The 22,970-nt window shown below is 31.1% G+C and overlaps 3 protein-coding genes across 4 annotated transcripts in view; 2 read left to right on the top strand and 1 right to left on the bottom strand.

Moving 5' to 3' along the window:
• Positions 1-1,215: 1,215 nt before the first annotated feature.
• LOC124533854 (thioredoxin domain-containing protein 17-like) lies at positions 1,216-3,931 on the top strand. 2 transcript variants are annotated; one of them, XM_047109397.1, is made up of 4 exons: positions 1,216-1,298; positions 1,370-1,524; positions 2,859-2,940; positions 3,616-3,931. In XM_047109397.1, the coding sequence occupies exons 2-4, from the start codon at positions 1,380-1,382 to the stop codon at positions 3,767-3,769; spliced, it is 381 nt and encodes a 126-aa protein (XP_046965353.1). In that variant the 5' UTR covers positions 1,216-1,298; positions 1,370-1,379; the 3' UTR covers positions 3,770-3,931. The 2 variants fall into 2 exon arrangements, with proteins under 2 accessions (XP_046965353.1, XP_046965352.1); XM_047109396.1 differs by having other exon boundaries at positions 1,298-1,524.
• A 1,156-nt stretch (positions 3,932-5,087) lies between these two features.
• LOC124533575 (SEC14-like protein 2) overlaps positions 5,088-22,970 on the bottom strand; it is a 42,429-nt gene continuing 24,546 nt past the window's right edge. The window contains exons 2-10 of the mRNA XM_047108947.1: positions 14,900-14,969; positions 12,230-12,273; positions 11,230-11,350; positions 10,583-10,734; positions 9,093-9,231; positions 8,652-8,851; positions 7,227-7,372; positions 5,871-6,019; positions 5,088-5,414 (exon numbers count right to left, since the gene is read on the bottom strand). Coding sequence (XP_046964903.1) covers positions 5,275-5,414; positions 5,871-6,019; positions 7,227-7,372; positions 8,652-8,851; positions 9,093-9,231; positions 10,583-10,734; positions 11,230-11,350; positions 12,230-12,273; positions 14,900-14,969 — 1,161 coding nt within the window. The 3' untranslated portion in view covers positions 5,088-5,274. The remainder of the gene's footprint in view (positions 5,415-5,870; positions 6,020-7,226; positions 7,373-8,651; positions 8,852-9,092; positions 9,232-10,582; positions 10,735-11,229; positions 11,351-12,229; positions 12,274-14,899; positions 14,970-22,970) is intronic.
• On the top strand, positions 15,756-20,472 carry LOC124533576 (armadillo repeat-containing protein gudu). Its single transcript, XM_047108948.1, has 6 exons — positions 15,756-16,425; positions 16,507-16,813; positions 17,063-17,408; positions 17,477-17,860; positions 18,895-19,109; positions 20,330-20,472. The coding sequence occupies exons 1-6, from the start codon at positions 15,827-15,829 to the stop codon at positions 20,459-20,461; spliced, it is 1,983 nt and encodes a 660-aa protein (XP_046964904.1). The 5' UTR covers positions 15,756-15,826; the 3' UTR covers positions 20,462-20,472.

Here is a 22,970-nt window from a genome sequence, read left to right as displayed (position 1 = left end):
TTACTAGAGATTTAGATAGTAGTTCCGACGAAAATGATTCTGATAATAATGAATAATTAAAATGATATAATTATAATAACTGTAAATAATAATAAAGATTGAAATAATAATAATTACCTTTTAAAGTACTTTTAATACACACTTATTTTACATGATTATTGATTGATGTTTTATTTATGGTAATAAGTATTATATAAAAATATTAATAGTACAATTTAATACATGTAATGTAATTTTTTTTACATAATTCTAAGTATACGCATAAATAAATAGTTATTCAAATTTAATTTAATTTCATAAGTTAATAATTTTAGTTAATAATTGGATAGTTGTAAAATAGTTAAATAATATAATATAATATTGTTATACGTTAATTGTAATTAATTGTAATATTAAGTTAATTCATTGTAATGAAATTAATTGATATATTCGTAAAAAGATAAAATGTAGTAAAACGAATATTTACATGTTAAAATAACTACATATTAGTACATTTTATGTAACAAAAGGGAACTAAAAAAAATAATAATAATAATTTACCCCTCAACGCGAAGGGGCTCGCTAAGAACAGGAAGGCCGAGCTGTAAGCCTACCTATTTATATATATAAAATAGATATATATTTTTAAAGGATCATTAGGTAAATTGTGTATAATATAAGCTAAATAATAAGTCATAATTATCTAATTATAGAGTTTTATTGTGTAAAATAACACTTATTATTAATTTAAAATAATTACTAATAAATATATTTAAAATAGCAACACTAGACAAATAAACGAATTAAAAAGCAGATGATGGACAATGTGGGTAGAAGCAATGAAGCATGCAGAATGTTCTGGAAAAGTTATACGGACGCGTCGAAATTGTAGTGAGAGAAAATAAAATTGTAAAAGTGTAAATCAGCGTGTTTCAATTATTAAAAGTGCTAGCTAAACTGGAAATGTGACTTCATTACTATTTTCAGTTTATTTTCCTATTAGAGATATTAAAATAACAAATATAACTTTTCTTATTTTTATAGCACAGAAGTTGCTGAGATTTTTTTCTTTTTACCAAAAAAATACACTTAGACTGATGTCATTAACAATAACATTTAAAATATTATATAATATAATATACAACACACAACAATTAATTAATCGTATCATTTTTTTCGTATATATCCTAATATAATTATATTGTTGTCAGTTGTCACTTGTCAATATGTCAAATAATCGTTGACACATCCTGATAGTGACTTGCTTCGACTTTGTGTTTAAATTTAATTTAATATTATCAGTAGACACTAGTCTCTAGGTATTGAATAAAAAACATACTGAATTTCTGTACATTTATTATTTGCTTAGTTAATAAAATTTTCATTATAGCATCTACAAAATGGTTACTATAGCTAATATAAAGGGCTTTGAAGAATTTGTTAAATACACTGAAACTATTGATGATAATGGACCGCAGGTTCTATTTTATTTTAGCGGTTCGAAATTACCTAACGGTAACAGTTGGTGTCCTGACTGCGCGGTTGGTAAGTTCAATTTTGTTACTTATTATTGTACTATTTTTATAGTATGCAAGAAAATAAAAATTGTATTGAGTATCTTTATCTTTACATAGTATAAAGTCGCTAACCGCTGTCTGTCCCTATATATGCTTAGATTAAAATTCCGCAATGGATATGGATGCGGTTTTTTTAAATAGATAGAGTGTTTCAAGAGGAAAGTCTTTGTATATAACACATGGACAGTAAAGTAAAGATTCACTGATAATTTTAGAAATTTCAGAAGTTATGTCATGCTTACATTGCAAATGCTGGCTGAATGTGATTCATTGCTAATATACTGCACCAGCACGAGGCTGTTTTGGGTGGCTAGTTTGTTAATAAGAATGACTTATCCTAGTCAGTATTGTCTTCACCATTAACCTTAGTTTCAAGCCCATATTATGCTACTTTATTTTTCTTACAAAGTGTAATAACAGTATACAAGAAAGATTAAACAAAATGCCTTGTCAATATGTAAACATAAATAATAAAAATAAAAGTGAATTATTACTATTACTAATAAGAGGAACTATAATGATCTTGAACATAATATCATTATGGTGTCATATATTTATTTTATGTTCCTCTTTTTATTGTTAAATACATAATTAAATACATACAAGTAAATAATAAACTTGAAAAGTTATGATATAATAAAAACATACAGTTTAAAATTGAAACCTACAACTCAATTGTGAATTGTTTTACAACATAGCAATGAATAAAGATTGAAGCTATTTTTTTATGACTTTTGTTTGTGTCAAAATGTAAACTATCATTGAATGAAACAATGTACCTGTTTAAAGAGGTGACATAGCAATGTTTGACATTCAACTTCAAAATAAATCAACAAATTTGTCAACATTTATTTTAAAATGCCTAAAAAGAAGGTAAAGATCCATACATTGAATAATTATGATGAGTTCAAAGAGTATGTAGAAAATATAAAAACACCAAAAAGTATTTATTTTCTGTTCACTGGAAGTAAAAGAGAAAACGGTAGAAGTTGGTGTATATCCTGTCAGTTAGGTATTTTATTTACCTAATAGTATCAACGAAAAGCAAACATTTATTTTACATTGTACAAAAAGCAAAAATAACTCAACTAAGTGTCAGGCACAAGCTAGTTTTTTAATATTTAACAATTTGAAATATGCAAAGCCCATCCTTTGGGAAAATATTGTAGGCAATTTGTAATATAAAATTTAATTCATACATACTACGAAGGTTTAACTTAAAAAAAACACCTTAATATTTAGGTTGGTTTCTCATTATATTCTCTTTATACAATCATGTAAAATTTTTCTTTTTTTTTTCAGCGGAACCAATGGTGAGGGCATTTTTGAATGAGCTCAATAAGAATATCATATTTGTGTTTGTTGATGTTGGCGATCGAGAATAGTAAGTATAGTAAATATTTTCGAAAAAAAATTATAAGTATAATATCTTAACATTATTTTTGGTTATAACAAACACAATGATAACTACATCACAGTGTCATTGATAAGCTAAGATTAACCTCGTGCGACTAGTGATAGTATATGATTATTTTATTGCTTCTAGAATTTATAAGGATTAGTTTTTTACAACTTGTTTGTTGTTTAATTTTAGATTGTTGGTAGGACTTTGGGCAAACCCGAATCAGTGTTGGTATTCATTTATGGCACGATATATTCCATTTCCGAACGGCGATACTTAGTGTCCCACTTTGAAAGATAAGTGCAGTAGTGAAATTACAGGCGTGAGGGACATGACATCTCAGTTATCAGTGTTCGTTGCGCATTGGCGAGTGTTAAAATTTGTTTCACCGCGAAATAATAAAACATACTAATTTATTCATTTAAACTTTTATATTATATAAATGCAGTACATTGCATGTATTTATTAATAATTTATGATAATTATGAGGCTTTATGTCTCATGAAAATTGATCAACAACTGTAAAAACATTGATTAAATAATGATCATTCATAACGCGTTAGCATAATTATTACTTAGAACCTGAGAACATGTATTACCTTTTTTCAAACCATATTGATTGATGAGAATGGATTATATAATGAGTTTTTTTTTTAGTTGGAAAGACAGAGCGTGCCCATTCAGAACTGACACCCGTTCGAAGTTATTGGTGATACCGACTATAATTAAATGGAAAGGAGTACAAAGGCTAGAAGGTAGTCAGTGTGGACAGCGGGATTTGCTTCAAATGTTATTTGAAGACGAAGATTGAGCAGTTATAATTTTTCGTTTGTTTATTTTTATTGAAAAAAAATTAACATATGCGTACGATATTTAATATGATAATAAAAACGTACCAAGCATATTAAATTTGGATGTAAATATTTATTAATACGTAAGAAAGTAATCCTGAATAAAGTATTTTGCAAATTTATAGCGCCTTGTTTATTTTTTGTTAAATTAATATACTTACTAAAAAAAATTGATTTATAAATAGGGTTTTTGTAATTAATATTCCTTTTTATTACTAAGTATATCAAAAATAAAAAATCTTGCAAATCGATTTGAGTTCCAATGCTATTTTCAGTGTTTACAGTATAGGTATAATAGGCTATTTGACAACGCGAAAAATAAATTGTGAATATTGTAATCAGTGTATATTATGAGTTTAAAATGGTTATTTACTAACGAAAGTTGAAAATAATACTTAATTTATTCAAAAATCCTGAGGCTTATGATGAAGTCACTTTCTTGTAAACCTTGCTTTTCTAGTTTCTACCTATGTGTACCACAGATTAAAATACATCAAAGTGACGTCACCCACCCCATTGCAGCGCCATTGTTCGAGATGTTAATATTGATATAGCGAATATGGCAAGGAGTAGAGAAAATTGAGGAAAACTATATTCAGTTAAACCAAAATTTTCCAGTAATTAAAGCAATCATTTAGGCGTTTTTTTTATATTTCGCCAATTTATTAACGTCTGTAGTAAGCTTTTTAAGTTAGTTTTCCTTCTTTGTTTGTTTTTAGTTTCTTTTTAAATTTACATTCATTTCACTACTGAGATAGTTTATTTAAATAAATGAAATAACGAATATTTTATTATTAACTGTATTTATTTACATCATTTAATAGTATTTGTCATGTTTTATAATTAACCTCTATTAAGTTTTTATACTATAATCTAGAAAATTCTTTGAATACAAACTCGTCAATTTTGATCCATTTTTATAATCTTTACAGTTTTTGGCCTAACATTAATTATTTCAAACAAACATAGCCTTATAGTTTCAGAATACATCGATAATTTCACTTGATAATATTTAATTATTAATACACTCAGTATTTTGTAATAGTTTATGATTAACTTCGAACAACCACCCTAACTATCACAGTATATACTTTACCCATTTCTAAATTAAACTTAAAACATACAATAGCGAAAGCTATTAAATATATAATCATTTTAATGCCAAAAGGCAATTAACAAGTTTTCTAAATATTTTTTTTATACATTGTGAAAAGTTTATAAATTTGTGAAAAATAAATGTTAATATTTGTACATTTCACACGTCTTTAAGTCTATTAAAAAAAAATTGTGACAGTGCTCTTTCGTATTATGATAGTTCTACCAACAAGATGACCATAACAGTGGCCACATGTTACAAACTTGTACTTTGAATTGTCAATAATTTTAAGCCGAAGATTCACTATCGTTGTCGTTATCATAGACAATATATATTTTTTTATTAATATAATGTAATGGTTCTGGTATATTAACCCTCATTCGCAGTGGCTGCGAGTTCTTCAGGACTGTCGTTTATATTAAGATCTCTAGCGGGTACAGTTATTAGTACGTCGTAGAAAATTTTCTTGTTTCGTAAGAATGAACCTTTATTGTCAAATATTACGGCATCTGAAAAATGAAATTAACTTGTTTAAAATACTTTATTTTTTACTTATATAAAACAGTTGATCAATTAAGATAAAACAAAAAAGGTTTCCAATGAGTGAACATTTACGTCATAAAGATATTGGTCTCAGTAATTAAATCAAAATAGTATTTATGTGAGTGAGTCACCTATACGAGACAGCAGAGGTGGGGGCATTCGAGATTTACAGCTAAAATACTAAGCTGGAGATAACCAAATGATTATTTTTTAATTATATTAGTGTCAGTAGATTTACTTGTGATCGAGAACTAATGATCAAATCCGTTTATTTGATTGTAAAAATATTTGAAGGAGCCGTTTACTATGATTTCATATACTTTTTAATCGTATAGAGAGGAATATTGTGGAACTTTGATAATTGTCAAAGAAATAAAGAAATATTTATTTTTTTGGTTTTAGTAGAACTAGTAATTTCTTACATGTAGCAGGTCCAGAGACAGGCAGAACTCCCACATCGACTGGCCCCTCACCGACCTTCCTCGGGCCGTGTACCACACTCTCGTTGCCGTCTTGATCTTTTCTCTTTATGGAAAACTTTATGTCATGACTGTCAATGCCGAATTCCCATCTAGAACGATAAATAGGTTGAGCAAAAATAGGAAAATACTTATAGCAGTTAAAATAGGTACTAAAATTTTGCCATCGTAACTTTTTAAAAATGTTATGGTCAACTCGCCAAGTTGCTTGTCAGACACAAGGTATTGTATTTGAAAAGACAACGGCTAATAAAATCGAAACCCGTGCCGAGCTTTGTTATTAGTAGTTAAAGTACTTGCAACTGGGTGTCCTAAATTATGCAAGCAGACGTGTCCGATGCGCACACAAAAACTGCCGCACAAATTGAGATATCAATTAATTGTAATAATTACTATTTACACATCGTGATTATATAAAAATATATAATCAGAACTTAATATAGCCACTACGGTAGCTAAAATTCTAATTTATTTTTGTGTTCATTCGCAAACCTGAATTTTTTGGGCGAAAAATGAACGCAGTCAGTCCAACTAAAATGTTATGTTTTAGAAATATTTCAGCTCCTAATCGAATTATGTTCATTTCTTGTTAACGGAACGATGTTATTTAACACGACTTAAAATAAACTCAAATGGCGTAAATCGTCACGTAAGGAAAGTGTTATGCCCTCTCCAGATAATCTTTCTCTTATTTTTCTTTTGTATACAGTTGTGTTTTAATTTATTTTGATGCTATTGTTTTGATTCACACGAGATTTTAATAGAAATTTTATTACATTGTATCTATTATTTGATACATAATATATAGAGAAACTAACTCCGATACAACCAATTAATTTGTCTAACTTACAAAGGTATAATCATCCGTTCCCAATTATATTCCTATCCGACTTTGCCCGAATCGTAAATGCAATGCCAGCCAGCCATTTAGGCGCCACGGCTGGACATGCATTTAACGCCTTACTATGTGATTAAGTTTGGACCGGAACCTTTTTTCGTATGTAGCGAGCCTAATTATATTGTCCGTTAGCCGAAAATTAACTCTAAAGATACGCATAGAGTATTGAGTGTATATAGGACGGGAGGCAGGAGACTACAGATCTAGACGGTCCGAAATTTGGCGCCCCGGACTGTAGCCCCATCGGTTGTTGTGTTAGTGGAATGGGAAAATAGCTGAAGCGCAAAGATTACGTTTCCATTTGATTGCGACAAGTGACAATTTGTTATGGTGGCCCTGCTACCTGACGAAATGTTTCGGTTTTTTGTTTCGAATTCTACTTCATAACATTTCGAACTCACTTTAGAACGCTTTCACTGTCAGCGCAAAGTAGATCAACAACGTGTTTTTCTCCAGTTTTCACTGTAACTTTAGTGTATTCTTTCTCAGTCTCGGCGACTACGTTTCGTGCGTAGAATTTCTTTGGTACTTTGCCTCCGGGTTTTACCTGAAATTAAAAGAAATATGTTTGTACTACCAGAGTCGGATTTAAAGGTCTGGAGGCCCACGGGGCACAAAGTAATGGAGGCTCTAGACCAACCGAAGCATGAACACCCTAATAATTAATTATATTATTATGAATTAATTAGTTTTTTTTTTTTTATTTCAATCAGTAAACTATGATTTATTTACTTGTATCGGTAACTTTTAAAATATTTAGTTGTAATATTCTTATAATTTGACTGTATCTCGCTATAAACTGTGGCCCCCACTAATGTGGAGGCCCTAGAGCAGTTGCCCCGGTTGCTCTCCCCTAAATGTGTACTACTTAAAAACAACTGGCGCTTTGTTAGTGTAGTAGTAACTTGTTTATATGGCTGTAAAACCCGACGCTTTTCGGGTCGTAATTGACTAACCCGACATGCTAATACTAAAAAATCTGTATCGTGAGGAATAGATAAAGCGCGTAGCCTGTTTCGTGTCTTTGAAAGCAGTCCGTTTAGGAATTTGGTGATATTACACTTAATTACAACGACACTTTTATAGCATTTTTTTATAATATATATATAATATATATATAATATATATATATATATATATATATATATATATATATATATATATATATATATATATATATATTTATATATATATATATTTATACAAATAAATATGAGACAACATCACATACATTACTCTGATCCCAATGTGAAGCTGAAGCACTTGTGTTATGGAAATCAGAAGTAACGACGGTACCACAAACACCCAGACCCTTTTTTTTTCGCTGGAAAAACGCTTTACGCGCTTCCCCCACGTGATGGAAGTGGGGGGGTGTGTGGGACTCCCCAGTTTCCTGGACGCCGAGTGCACCCAGGACCACCGGGTTTACCCACTAAAAAACCAGCGGTACCCTCGCCGTCTTTCGGCGGGCGCCACGGGATCGCTTACGCATGCTACCGTGACGCCCTGACGGTCGACCCGCCTATGCTGGCCTCCAACACCTAGGGGGGATTCTCGGGGTACAAACACCCAGACCCAAGACAACATATAAAACTAATACTAATCTACATCGACTCGGCCGGGAATCGAACCCGGGACCTCAGAGTGGCGTACCCATGAAAACCGATGTACACACCACTCGACCATGGAGGTCGTCAAAGAGAAGAACAACACGAGATGAAATGTTCTGCAAATTTCTATTCAAAAGGTTTAGTCGTGTTTGTCTGAATAATGTTAATACGAAATTGGCGTTAGTTTTGACTGTATATAATAATAATGATACTCACAATCGAACTGCACCTCGGATCACCATTTTCATCGACCATGGTACCACCGTAGTGCTCAGGTATTTGGTCCTTATCAACAATTGTCAAGACTTGAGCTTGCCATTTCTTAACATCACACCCATATATGCGAATCTTGGATATCGTATATTCGTGAATGAATTTCTTGACCACGGAAAAGGCCAATGAAAACACTTTTGGAGCTGGAAAGAAAAACGTAAGTTTTTAAATCGGTATATGCTATCTTTGGACATATTTAATTTTCGGTTTTCTAAATAATCTAAGACGTGTCAATTTTATGCGACCTATGGATATTATTATAATATCTTTCCGAGTTCTTTAAAATCCTTACAACGGAAAGTTTTCTTCTATTAAAATACATTTTATTTAATTTTTGAAATTGGAACGAAAAATAATGTGCAAATACCATTAACAACAACTGACCATTAACAATGTAGCATATTTTTAGTATCTCCGGATAGTTCGCTTCGTAAATCTGCAGAAGTGTGAAGACCAGTTCTGCTGCGGGCTTCCAAGCATATTGACGCATGCTGAACCCTTCCAAATCGAAGATAACAGTTACCTAAAATATGATCATAATATTCTTGATAATTTAAAATAAAACACAATAATATACTCAGACTTGTTTTGATGAATTTGAAAATAGCCTGTAAATATCCCACAGCTGGGATAGAATACGGGGAACTTAAAGAGCTTATATATCCATGCTTGTCTAACACGGATTGGAGGATATACTCATGCCTGTTTGTCATCCAACTCATACAGGATTCAACACAATGTCGCCATAGATTTCGACATAAAGTAAAGCAAAAGAGCACATGAATATAAGTAACGTTTGCCCGGTTTTGAACCCGCACTCTTCGGCTAAGACAACTGAGCCATCTCAGCTTATAATAAATGTAAATTGTGTGATATCAATGTCAACGTTAATTACATATAACGCGTACTGTAATTGTTACTAGAACTTTTTGCTTATTAAAGATAAACACTCTTGAACATCCTATACAATAGAAAAATTTAAAAATATATACAAGAAAATAGAAGAAGATAAATCTAATATAGTGCAACAAATCTTGTTGTTCCAATATATTTGTTCCTCTAGTAATTTTAGGACGCAAAACTTTGCGTTCTAGACAAAAATATTAATGTTACTATTACCATACTAATAAACACGGTTAAAATGCAAATTAAAACCGATTTATTATAGCGGATATTTTTTCTAACCGTAACGATTTAACAGAGACTAGTATCAATACAAGATAATGCAGACGATAAAAAAGCGTGAAATTATTACTTGTTGACTTCCAAGTAGGATAAATTACATACATATATAATTGTAATTAACTAACATGATTGTATTTTTAAATGTTGAAAAAATGCTGAGTCGAGATGGTCCAGTGGTTAGAACGCGTGCATCTTAACCGATGATTGCGGGTTAAAACCCAGGCAAGCACCGCTGATTCATGTGCTTAATTTGTCTGTACAATTCATCTCGTGCTCAGCGGTGAAGGAAAACATCGTGAGGAAACCTGCCTGTGACAAATTTCATAGAAATTCTGCCACATGTGTATTCCACCAACCCGCATTGGAACAGCGTGGTGGAATATGTTCCAAACCTTCTCCTCAAAGGGAGAAGGCCTTTAGACCAACAGTGGCAATTTACAGGCTGTTGTTGTTGTTGAGTTTCTTGCCGGTTCATCTCGGTTGAATCTGTTTTTTGAACTGTTGGTAACTTCACTTAAAATAATTGTTTAATGATGATTATAAAGTGCTTGTAAAAGCCTATTTGAATAAAGTATATTTTAATTTGATTTGATTCGAAAATATTGTACGAGTGAGATAGAACGATATTGACCGCAATTTTAAAACCCATTTTTGGAGAATGTTCAAGAATATATGATAAATGAACATACCTTAAGAGCGTTTGATCCATGTGTCATCGCCTGTTTTCTGGCGATGGCCAGATAGTTCTCCAAGTGTCGTAAAACCATCCGTACAATGTCTGTACGTGTCACTGAATGCAATAGCCCCCATATATCCAGGCCGACAAAAGGTACTATTATGACTGTAACAAATATGTTTGATTATAATAGTTACCTAAGCAATTAACATGTGAATTCAAATTAAGAATTTTTTGTAAAAGTCAATAAATTTGGAAAGTTTGTTTGATACTGTAAACTGTGTAAACATCGTATTTGTACAGATTAATAAAAGTACAGAGAAGATAATCAGAAACGATTTGAAGATGAACTTAATGAAAAATAATTGATTGATTGAAATTGAAACATAACCGAAAAGTAACTTGATCTATTATTTCCGTTTGTAAAAATAACAAAATAATCAATTCCCGTAGAGTTTGATTGTCAACTTTTCTTAATTTCGGATTATAAATACATAACATATATATATAAAATAAGTCATTTGTTTTATTGATTATAAATGAAAAAAATATTTAATAAGTTGCCTTAATCGCTTCATCAATAAAAAAATATATATTTATGAACAGACAGTGGACCGTTAGTTTGATTATAGTTTTACTGTTATATGAAAATAGACTCACTTGGTGAACCTTCTTTGTCGAAACCGGTACTGCCGCTTGGAAAGTGAGTCTCTAGCACTTCCGGTGCCTTCCACGATGCTAGTGTTGTGTCCACACCCCATTTCTCGCGCCATTTCATTGACTGGAACATAATTTAATAATTATTCATACTGACAATGTGATATGCTTCATTATTTCTATAGATTTAAATTGACAGTGGGCAGAATACCTGTGTTCTCTATTGAATGGGGACACTCGTCGAACGTTTTAAGCTCGCGTTTTAAGGCTTGGCATAAAAATTGCCTATTGAAGTATTAAAAACATTTTCAAATCCTTGAAGTTCAAGTTAGCTTCATATTAATTATCATCAAAATCCGTTCAGTGGTTTGGCAGTGAAAGACCAACAAACAGACAGACGAAACAACACACAGAGTTACATTCGAATTTATAACATTAGTGTAGATTGTTAAAAGAGTTTGGTACAGTTATCTACTAAAATAAACTTAAATTTTTCTTCTTTGTAATTGAGATCAAATATTAAATCACATTATTTTATTTTATCTGTATGTTTTAAAGTTAGACGAAAAACCATATTGTATATAAAATATATCTATATATATTTTGTTATTAAGAAACAGCAATTAGCTTAGATATTATTTTAGAAGTTATTTTTTTAATGGTCGTTTTGCACGAACTGCAAGACGTATTATATAAGTTCTAACTTTCATTAGTGCACAATCTTTCGATTATATACTTTCTTCTCTTGTTATCAACAATTTATTGTTATTTCTTGCTTATATATGCGTCTGTAAAATAATTAAATCTAGAAAAAAAATAGTGACGAAAATGTCCAAAACATTCTATTATGTAAACCATAAAGGTTTTATTTAAATCAAGTATTTAAAGAAATATAGTCAAAACTTGTTGCATATATAGATTGATATTTGTTGATGGATAGATGTTATTGATGGTTGTTAATAAATTGATAACATATAAATAAAAAGAAATAAAATAGTCTTACGTCTCTTAGCATTTTTTCCGCGGCCTCTGGATTCCATTGTCTTGCTGCAAAAAAAAAAAACAAATGTATAAGTGAATATACAGCATACGATAGGTATTTTACCTAATGGCAACATTAAATTATAATTGATAAAAATAATGATTGATCACAATAATAACTGCACCTGTGCCTCGATCGATTCTTGCGAATTTAAAACAGAAATAATCTATACCTTTGCCCTCTCGATATTAAAAAAAGCAAGTCATATTAACGCAATATTTAAAATTAGAATCATTAAGCTTAAGAATAATTACTAGAAGTAAATATTTAAGAAATGATATAAGATCACAGAAATGATCGCGTCTGTACCTCGATTCCAATTCAATGCCAATGTGAATTTACTTAACCTCATTATACTTATGCGCACATTTATGTAAATATATATCAAGCTAAACGAGTTTTTCTGATTTATGAACACGTATTTGTGGACCTACGTATAATATTTATTACTTTTTTTTTCTATGTTACTAAAACAATTTTGTGCATTTATAATCAATGACTAGATGGAAAATACAAGTACAATTTGTAATACAAGTTGTACCTACCTACTAGGTACAACTTACTTCCTTCATGTAATAATTATAACGTAACGATAATAATAACGATGTATCTTAGCAAATCTATTTAAATTAAGAACTGTATGTCTATTCTGTAACAAGAAATTCGAATCTCACCGGAGAACACGAAATGAAATGTCAGAAGGCGAGATGTGACAAGTTATCTTTTTTTTTTTTATTGAAATCTAGTACTTTACGTAATAAAAATTATCTAATTGCATTGCAGGAATAAAACAGTACTAAGAGTAACTTCCTAAAGGTCTTAGTTAAAATATAGTTAGAGCGGCTTTAAATTTCAATATTTTCCTTAATGCGTGTAATTCGGTATTCTATAAAGCCTCAAACTTACAAATAATTCTAAAAACAAACTATTTCATACTTTTAGTAGGCATTGTATATAAGGGCGACCATACTGTAGTGTATTTTCAATTCTTTATAAGAACAATGAATATATAATACATAAAAACAATACAATAGAACAATCTGTACGTGTGTACGTCAATAAACTCGAAAACGGCTGATTCAATTTTGATGTTCCTTAATGTGTGACCTTTTATGGTTAAGATTGGATTTCAGGATTTCTTCTTATTTAGGTAATTCTATTTCTCTCTCACTCACTTCAAGAGGACGTATGAGTCAGAACGAGCATCAAGCTAATATAGCTATTATAACTCCAAAATTAAATGGTTTGATATGTGCAAATATATTGCAACTTTATTAAAGTTCCTCAAGCTGTTTAATCGGCAGCGCTGACCGTTGACCAGGGATTTGTAAAATGTCATTTAAACAAAAATGTCAAAGTGCACCGCGCTACATGATCTTTAAAAGTGCCTGCGTTTTAAGAAAAGTATTGTATTAGTCAAGTCTTCACTACAATTCATTACGTAGGTAATTAAAATTAATAACAAACTTTAGGTAGTTTTTCAAAAAATATGATTAAATCTGATTACTATATTCGTCATAAACATATATCATAAATAATAAATATATATTATGGTAGTAATGTATCAAAATTACGTAAATAGAAAACTGTACGTTTTTAGAATTGAATAGCTAGTTTTTTTTAATTCTGTCTAAGATATGCTGTATAAGAGTAAGATAATAATTTAACGTAATATTTATATCCGTATAGAGAAGTATATAATTATTTTATTTCAGTAAACAAATAGGTATACATTTGCCAATGCAGTAACTTGTGATCTACGAAGAATGTTCCATGCATTTGGGATTACCCCGTTTTAGGATGAATATAATTGGTTCTTGGTTCAAACAAAGTTTACTGTTATAAGTAATACGTATTGTAAACTGGTTATTTGGAGACCTCTAGATTCTTCACATACCAGTTTTGATACAATATATTAGATCTCGTAAATACCAAGTTCATAGTACATTTTATTTTAAATTTTAACCTGCAGTCACAACTATTGTTCGAGGTTATGTAAAAAAAGATATTAAAGACTTCGTAACTCTACCGTTCATAAACGATTTTTAACGATCCTAGAGAATACAATAACATGCTAAACGTCATTTTCATGAACGATATGTTTTGGTTAAAATTATAAGTATGACTGATGTACAGTCGGGGTAAGAAAAGGTTCGTCACCTCAAGATCTATTTTCGTGTGCACAGTATGAGCGATAATCTGCTTTACCGATTGACAATGACATATTGCGTCGCAATTATTTGATGTTTAGATTCAAAAGGTAAGAGTTTAATACTTGATAAAGGAATCAATTTTAAAACTGACGACGACTGACTGAGGTTTTCTTACTCTGACTGTACATATGACGCAGGCATACAATTTATACTGACACAGCGGTCTTAAAGTCATTGGTGTTTGAGTGGGTACAAAAAATCCGACAAATACGTCTTCTATTATCTTTCAAAAGATCTCAAATTAATTTGTCATAGATAAGGTATTAACATCCAAAATAATTAACATGACTTCTGGAATATGGATACAAAAATAACAATAAAAAAAAGGAATAGAAAATACAAGCATGATTATGTTATGTGAGGTAGATCGATTTATTTGATGAGTATATTGACGTAAAAGAAATAATAATATATTTACCTCTAAGCCATCTCAGTAAAAAGTGGTCATTGTGTTCCGGCTTTAAAACATCCTTAACACTCCTTCGAAACTGAAACAAGAAAAACAAAATTAACAAATCATATACATTTAAATTTCATTCCATTAGACAGGTGAATGAGTGAATGATAAGTGGAACTCGTCGTTCACATATCTCGTCCATAATATTAACCCCTACGTAGCTAATCCGCCAATAACTTTGGAAACTAAAATGTTATGTAAATCATGTATGTACCTACTGGCTGACACATCGTTTAAATCAATACAGCCGACCAGCCATATACTCATCAATGCTGTTTGGCAGTAGAATATAAGGGCTCTGTAGCCCTAACACCAAGTAAATATATAATAGGTACAAAATATACATGGTTTACAGATAAATAGGACTTTTTGTTATTAATTTTAAAAGTTGTATTAAGTATGGAAAACAGTGATACTATATGCATCGTCTATTTCAAGGTGCAATAATAGTCGCCTGTGTCATTTAAAATTGATCAAAAATCCGTTATGCGATAAGCATCAAGGGCGACAATATTCAAATTTACGAATAATAACATTAAGAAATTTTAAGGTTGCTTTTTAATTCTTGTTTTATTTTAAATTATATTTACATTTTATATACATTATTTTATTAATTAAACAGGTTGTTTCAAATAGTATTAGTACCATATTATTGTTTATTGTATATTATTACAAGTTTTAGTAAAAACGAAACGTGTTTCGCGGTAAAATGTCGTTATTCGGTAGTAAACGATGTTACCAGTTTTAAAATAGAAATGTTAACGTTGCTAAGCAACACTATTGATATATCGTCCATTTACTCAGTTTAAATCGTGCGAATTTGAATACCCGTATTCATTTTTATTATTTATAGCAAATATTGTATAAATTGTTGATTTATTTTCTATAATGGCGGAGGGTGATAACATATCTACATTTAGCGTCGATGGGGGCCAGGATACTGTGGGACTTCCACGTATTGTGATGGTGACTGAGGGATCAGACACTTCTGCTTCTTCACCATCATCAACATCGTCCTCTGAAGACAACTGGGCTGACTTGATTAAATCTTCAGAAATACCTCCAGAATATTGGCATATTCAAAAGTTAGTCAAATACATGAAGGCTGGTAACCAAACTGCCACAATGGTAGCTTTATCTTGCCTTAAGGACCATGATCTTACTATAGAGGTAAATCAAAGAGCCATACAGGAAATTGGAGGCTTAGAACTTCTAGTAAATTTACTAGAAACCAGAGATCTTTGTTGCATTTTGGGGGGTTTGGCAGTACTAAGAGATATAACACCGAATATCGAAATCCGTAAGAAGGTAACAGATCTAGGTGCAATTCCATTACTGGTTGGCCTTCTATCGGATCCAGCAAGAGACGTCCAAATTCTAGCAGCAGAGACTATCGCGAATTTGGGAAGAATTCGTAAGAGCAGAAAGTTTTGTAGGAAGTTTGGTGGTATACCAAAATTAATAGATCTATTGGATATTAAAGAAAGGCGAGTTATATGCATATTTAGATTTTTGAATTAACCCGTCACTATACAAGAAATTGAAAAAAAAAATGAATATTTTTTCAGATGTCTTATAACACCAAGAGAGGAATTAAATCAAGACGAGTTACAGTTTCTTGATATAGCAAGAGCTGGCGCAAAGGCTTTGTGGTCAATGTCATCATCGCAACGAAACCGCGAAGCAATGAGAAAGTACGGTATGATTCCTCTCATCGCTCGGATACTCAAGACCATTCACTTGGACGTTGCAGTACCGGCTGTCGGACTTTTACAATTGTGCGCAAATGAAACCTCCTTCCAGCTCGCTATACAGACCGAAAAGATGGTTGATGATTTGATAATACACTTAGCGAATGAGGACAAGGACTTAAAGGTAAGGTAACATTAAAGGCACATTGCCCAACTGCATATCACGCAAAGTACCTCATATATTCATAGCATTTTTTAGAAATTCTCCTTTTTTAAATTAATTTAAATGTTAAATTATAGAAACAGGCATCTAAACTCACAATTAGTCGATGAAAATCTATAATTTCTTGTCTTGCAAACGAATGATTTGATTCTCTCCAATAATTTTACATTATTAATTTGCATAACACTCGAAATCTATACTACATTGCAGACTTACTGCAGTCTAGCTATTTACAAATGCGCCAGTGACGCCATTACCAGAGATATGATACGCGAAGCTGGAGGCCTTGAACTTTTAGTAGAAGCAGCTCAAGATTCTACAAACAGAGCCAATAAGCCACTTATGGCTGCAGTTACTGGAGCGCTCTGGAAATGTGCTAACAGCGACGCTAGTGTTAAGAGATTAGACAGCCTCGGAGCAGTACCGATTCTAGTGAGACTGTTAGATGATGAGAATGATGGTGTTCTCACTAACGTAGCGGGGGCTCTAGCAGAATGTGCGAAGTATCCTCCCAACCGAGACAAAATACGAATTGCTAGAGGGATTCCTATGCTTAGTAAGTAGTAAAATAAATGTAGTATATAGACGTTCTGTTTCATAAATCAAAAAATATAATTATTACAGTACATCATCTGAACAATACCCATAAGCCATTACTAGAGAACGTTCCACTGGTACTAATGGAATGCGCTAGAGAACCTAATTGTATGACAGAGATCGATGATTTGGATGGCGTGAGACTTATTTGGTCGCTCCTTAAAAATGATTCGAAGAAAGTTCAAACGAACGCCGCTCTCGCTTTGAGTCCATGCGTCCAGAATGCAGCGGATTCTGGGGAAATGGTTCGATCTTTCGTCGGTGCCTTGGAGCTAACAGTAGATTTGTTAGACTCTGATGATCACAATGTACTGTCAGCAGTCTGTGCAGCAATTGCAACTATCGCCCGCGATCACGAAAACTTGGCTGTGATCTCAGATCACGGTGTCGTAGGGAAACTTTCGAAACTTGGTGAGTAAGAAATTGCGTTGTACTAAGATGTAATCGACACTAAAAAAAATGGATCAAGTTATGCAACTTGATTTTGATCAAGAAATAAACAAAAACCGTTTGTTTTGTCACCAATATAACTTGGCGGTAAAAATATATTTGCTCAATATAGGATAATGACAAAACCTCTCATTCACTTACTTGTAATGATGGAAGGACTAAATATATTTGGGTTATCTGGAAGAGATGACTAATTAGCCAGAAGTCCGCCCATTGTACAAAACGTGTAATAAGTTATATTTTGTTTTTGCATAATTACTAATTTTGTTTTATCTCTTTTTGCGATTAATGTTAAGCTTCCTTCATTTTTGTTTGTGTATAATACATTATATTTAATTCATTCATTATTTCACAGATAATTTTATTTTTTTTAATTTATTTGGTAAGATGAGTATGTTAAAATATCTTCCTTAAATTATAGCTCTCAGTTCAAAGCCCCTGAATGTACGTTTTTTGTAGTTGATATCGTGACGGAAGCGCTTTGCATGTTCAAATTTTCGTATTAATAAGTACTCTTAAATATTTATTATTACATCTAAACTTTGCTTAATTTATTGATTGTCAACCCAAATACCTATGTTTTTGGTTTAACACATAAATTTTAGTTATTCTATAATAATTCTGTTTATTTAAAAAATATACAATTATTTTCTATCCTCATGATTGCTATTATAAAATTGAAGAAAAAATAAAATAAATTATATGCATCAGAAACATTGACTTAAATAAAATATGAAATACATATGCCGAATTTTTTGGTAGTCGGTCAAGCAGTATTTAAATATGATATACAAAATTAAAAATAAAAATGTATTACATTTTAATATTTAACTAGAACGCATTTAAGCACTTTGTACAATTTTAAACTCTTATTTGTTATTATTTCAAGTGATGTTTGAAAAAAGATACCTACTAATTTTAAAACATAAAAATTTGAATAATATACAAATATGTATGGTTCGAAATTAACATATTTTTTATTCCATTATTTACAGTGAGCACAACAGACGATCACCTCAGAGCTAACCTTGGTGTCGCAATTGCGTACTGTTGCGACTGGGCTCAGAACCGTCAGGAGTTTGGCAAACGTGGTGCCATCACACCTCTCGTCAACTACATGACATCTAGAGACCCTAACGTCCACAGGGCAACCGCGCTGGCGTTGTACCACCTGTCCTTCTACTCGATCAACTGTGTTACTATGCATGCGGTAAAATGTTTTATTTTTAATAACATAGTACTGAATCCTGGTAGTATTTCCTCATTCGAAAGCAATTATTTAGATTGAGTTTTTTTTTTATATATATTAAAATCTATGCCTGAGGCCCGAATATATACATACATATAATTATTTTTTAACGTTAGATTATTTCTACTGGGTTTTCTTAGTTATCGTACTCTGTGTTCTTATAAAAATGAGCTTGCATGAAGGCACATACATTGCTCAAATAATGAGCTATAAAATCAAGTGACCTTATGCGGTTACCCTTTTTTAAGTTCTTGTGCAATTATCATTAACACTTTGTATTGAAGTAGATGTGAAAAGTTCTCGTCTTTTCTATATTGTGATTGTGAAATTTCCCACATATTGCACGAGCCAATATATCTCAGTGGATAGAATAAACACACTTTTAATCGAAGGTCACGTTCAAATTCGGTCTTGTTTTTCAAGTGACAAAATGTTTATATATTGCAACACTGTTTATTTTATTAACTGCCTCGTCATTCGATTAGACTATAGACGAATTACAGAATTATTCATGGGTATATACCGAATAAAAACTCCTTGGAGAAATTCTCGGTAGGCTGAGTGATCAATTATCTTAGCACATGTTATGGAAGTTGAGCTATCTGAGATAGAGACTGGCATTAAGACTCCCGAGCCTTAGAGAGGTCCTAAAGCATTGGTTCTGGTCTATGCCTGCTCTCTTTTGTTGTTGGATTTGCAGTCACATATAACGATAATGAATAGAGTGCAATATTAATAATATTAACGAAAAGAGCGCACGCAGTAGTCGAATATAAGTTGTGTTTAGTTTTTAAGATGATTTCGTCTGCAATTGAAAATCCGCTATTACCAAAATTGGTCAAGAGGACTCACATTACACTCGAGGACAAAGGAAGTGCCTTGAAAATAATCAGTACTGTCATAACAAATTTTAAAACATCCGCTTGTACCCAAGTATTGTCGCTACAGTTTACGTCGTTCTTGACAGTGAAGGTCTTTCAAAGCAGTTGTATTAAATATAATTATTTAAAAATAATAATTCGTATTTATATCTTTTAAATTAATTGTATCTTTTATAGATATATATTGGTGAAAAAAAGTTTTTCCGACGAACATATCATCTGATACTAAATAATCAAACGAATTTACGAAATGTAAAACCTCATTTGGTGTTTTAATTTTTTTTTATCTGTTTTTTACAGGCTGGTGTAGTTCAGTTTTTGCTAGAAACGATAGGTTCCAAGGATCCTATACTCCAAGAAGCATCCGCTGGTTGTTTATGTAATATACGAAAACTGGCGCTCGCTACCGAAAAAATTAAATTAAAACAATAAATGTTTTTAGTTAGTAATTGTCTGGTATATTATTTTGAGTTTAATTAAAAACTAAGTAAAAAATATGATTTTTTTAGCAAGCTAGAATTTTTTTGACACATAGGTACATAATGATTTCAATTTACGTATAATTATCTTTTTTTCTTTGAGAAATAATATTAAAGAATAAAAATATATGTTTTAAGATGGCAACCAAAATAGGTACTAACTACCTTTTTGTTTAATTATGTTGCTTATTAATCGAACAAACTTTGTTTCATGTTAAGATATAAAATACATAAAGCAATTAGTATAAATAAAAACTTAGTCCTATTATTTTACAAACATACTATATCAAGCTAACCAAATAGGTATCTAATTATTTTCTGATAATAATTAACTTAATGTCGAAACAGAAATTTGCTGGTGGATTTTTGATACACCCAAGAATAACATATTATACTCTAAACCTGATATATCTTGGTCACCGAATGTTAAAAAAAATACCACTTAGTTTCCCGCCATTATAAAGTATGATTCGATTTGGGAGAAAAATTGCAGAACTCCAATTTGTTCCTCATTACACCGTATTACAATAAAATGGTAGTTAATTCACGAAAGCATTATTGTTAAAATCGTCCAGCGGCAAATGTCATTAAGCTCTTTTTATTATATTTTAAAGTACAATGTTTGAATTGCGCAATGGAATGTGAGATCACTCTTAACTCCTCGACCTTGGATGGCTTATTTAGCAATATTTGGTACTTATATTTGTTTAAATAATTTTACAAATATATATATATTAATTCATAAATAGAATAACTTTAACAATTTCAGACGAAGTAAAACAGTTCTGCTGCTACAACTAATACAAATATATATAGTTGACTCTAGGTAATCCTTCAAACGTTTTGTAGAGACGTAGGGACTATGAAATTTGTCGGATTATATAGCCTAAAACTCCCTATAGATCGATTTTTTTTTACAAAAAAGTTCTTTGTAATACGACAATGTACATATTCCAAAGACAAGATTATTTATGTTATACACTGAAGTATAAAGAAGTGATAGCTATCAAATGCAGTCAAATCCAAATTAAGCAATACATTAGCAAAGATAAGGTAAAAAATCTTTAATAACAAATAATAGATACGTCGGATTATAGAGGACACAGGATACGCCTGGAACAGATTACCGGGAGTCCACTGTATGTATGTGTATCTTACTGTAAAATTATTGTACATAAGAATATACCTACTTATTTATTGCAACTTCAAATTAGGTGCGTCAATAGAGTCTTTGATAGCATTATAATATATTGAAGGATTTAATATTAATATTCACAAAAATACGTGTTCATTATTTGGTTTTGTTTGTTTTTAATTCTTGGTTTTTAAAAAAGTTGCTACCTGAATGAATGTAAAAAGCACTCAATCATACGTCAATTTTTTGTGATACTCGGTTGATATACTCCTCTCCATGCTTCATTTAACCACTGAGCACGAAATTAAACTCATAAAATCTCGCTTTTTTGTTTTGTACGTTTTATTTGGAAGGTATGAACACGCAATCTTTGGATTAAATGTTCGGTTTACCTATACTAATAATGAAATAAAAAATCTAGTAATAAATAATTAAATAAGAGTTATTATTCGCGACTGAAGATCCTTCTATTTTTTTTCTCTGATTTCGCTACGTTATTCCGGAGTGCCAAAGTGTATATATATACTTATACCCTATATATTACACGGCAATGTTGGATACACTTACGATGAAGGATTAATAATGCTCTCCTTGTCGTATACTTGAACTATCCGTGTGAAGGAATTCACAAAAAAAGTTTTTATATGTTGAATTGTAAAAAAAGTAAACAAAACATGACTTTCGTGCTAAAATTTTAAACAAGGTTGAGGTCATAAATATTAAAAAAAAATAATGACGTATTTTAATAATATATTAAAATTTAAATCTTGTTCTCAATGACAAAAATCACTTGCATGTCTTTATGTTAATGTTTCTTGTGCGGCATTTGATTGGAAGACATTTTAATACTTGAGTTTTTATGGACAGTCAAATGTCAGACGCGCTATGCTATACGTGGTCATTCAAAGGTATAGACTGTCAAGTAAAAGTTGGCGTTCCTGTGACCAGCACCTGCTACACCCTTTGTCTTGCCACTTTTATGTTTATTTCACCAATATCTCCCTAGAAAATAATTCTCTACGTCTCATTTTTAATAGATTTTGGATAAGTTTTCTTAATAAGGGTAAATAAAACAAATAAGATATTAAATGAACAAAAATAATTAGAACATGTTTTTGCCACACGCCAACTTACACTTCACGCGCTATAGCAAATGTATACATTTATAAACTACACAGATAAATAAAACACGAATACATATTGGAGAAAGCAGTTTTGTCTTTAATATCTAACGTAAGTGAAGTAAAGTAAAGTAACAGCCTGTAAATTTCCCACTGCCGGGATAAGGCCTTCTATTCCATTAAGGAGAGGGTTTGGAAAATTTTGC

The sequence above is a fragment of the Vanessa cardui genome, chromosome 11, assembly GCF_905220365.1.
Source record: "Vanessa cardui chromosome 11, ilVanCard2.1, whole genome shotgun sequence".
In the NCBI taxonomy this organism is placed as follows: Eukaryota; Metazoa; Arthropoda; class Insecta; order Lepidoptera; family Nymphalidae; genus Vanessa; species Vanessa cardui.
The sequence above is the reverse complement of the archived record's forward strand: the minus strand, read 5'-3'. Positions and strand labels throughout refer to the sequence as shown.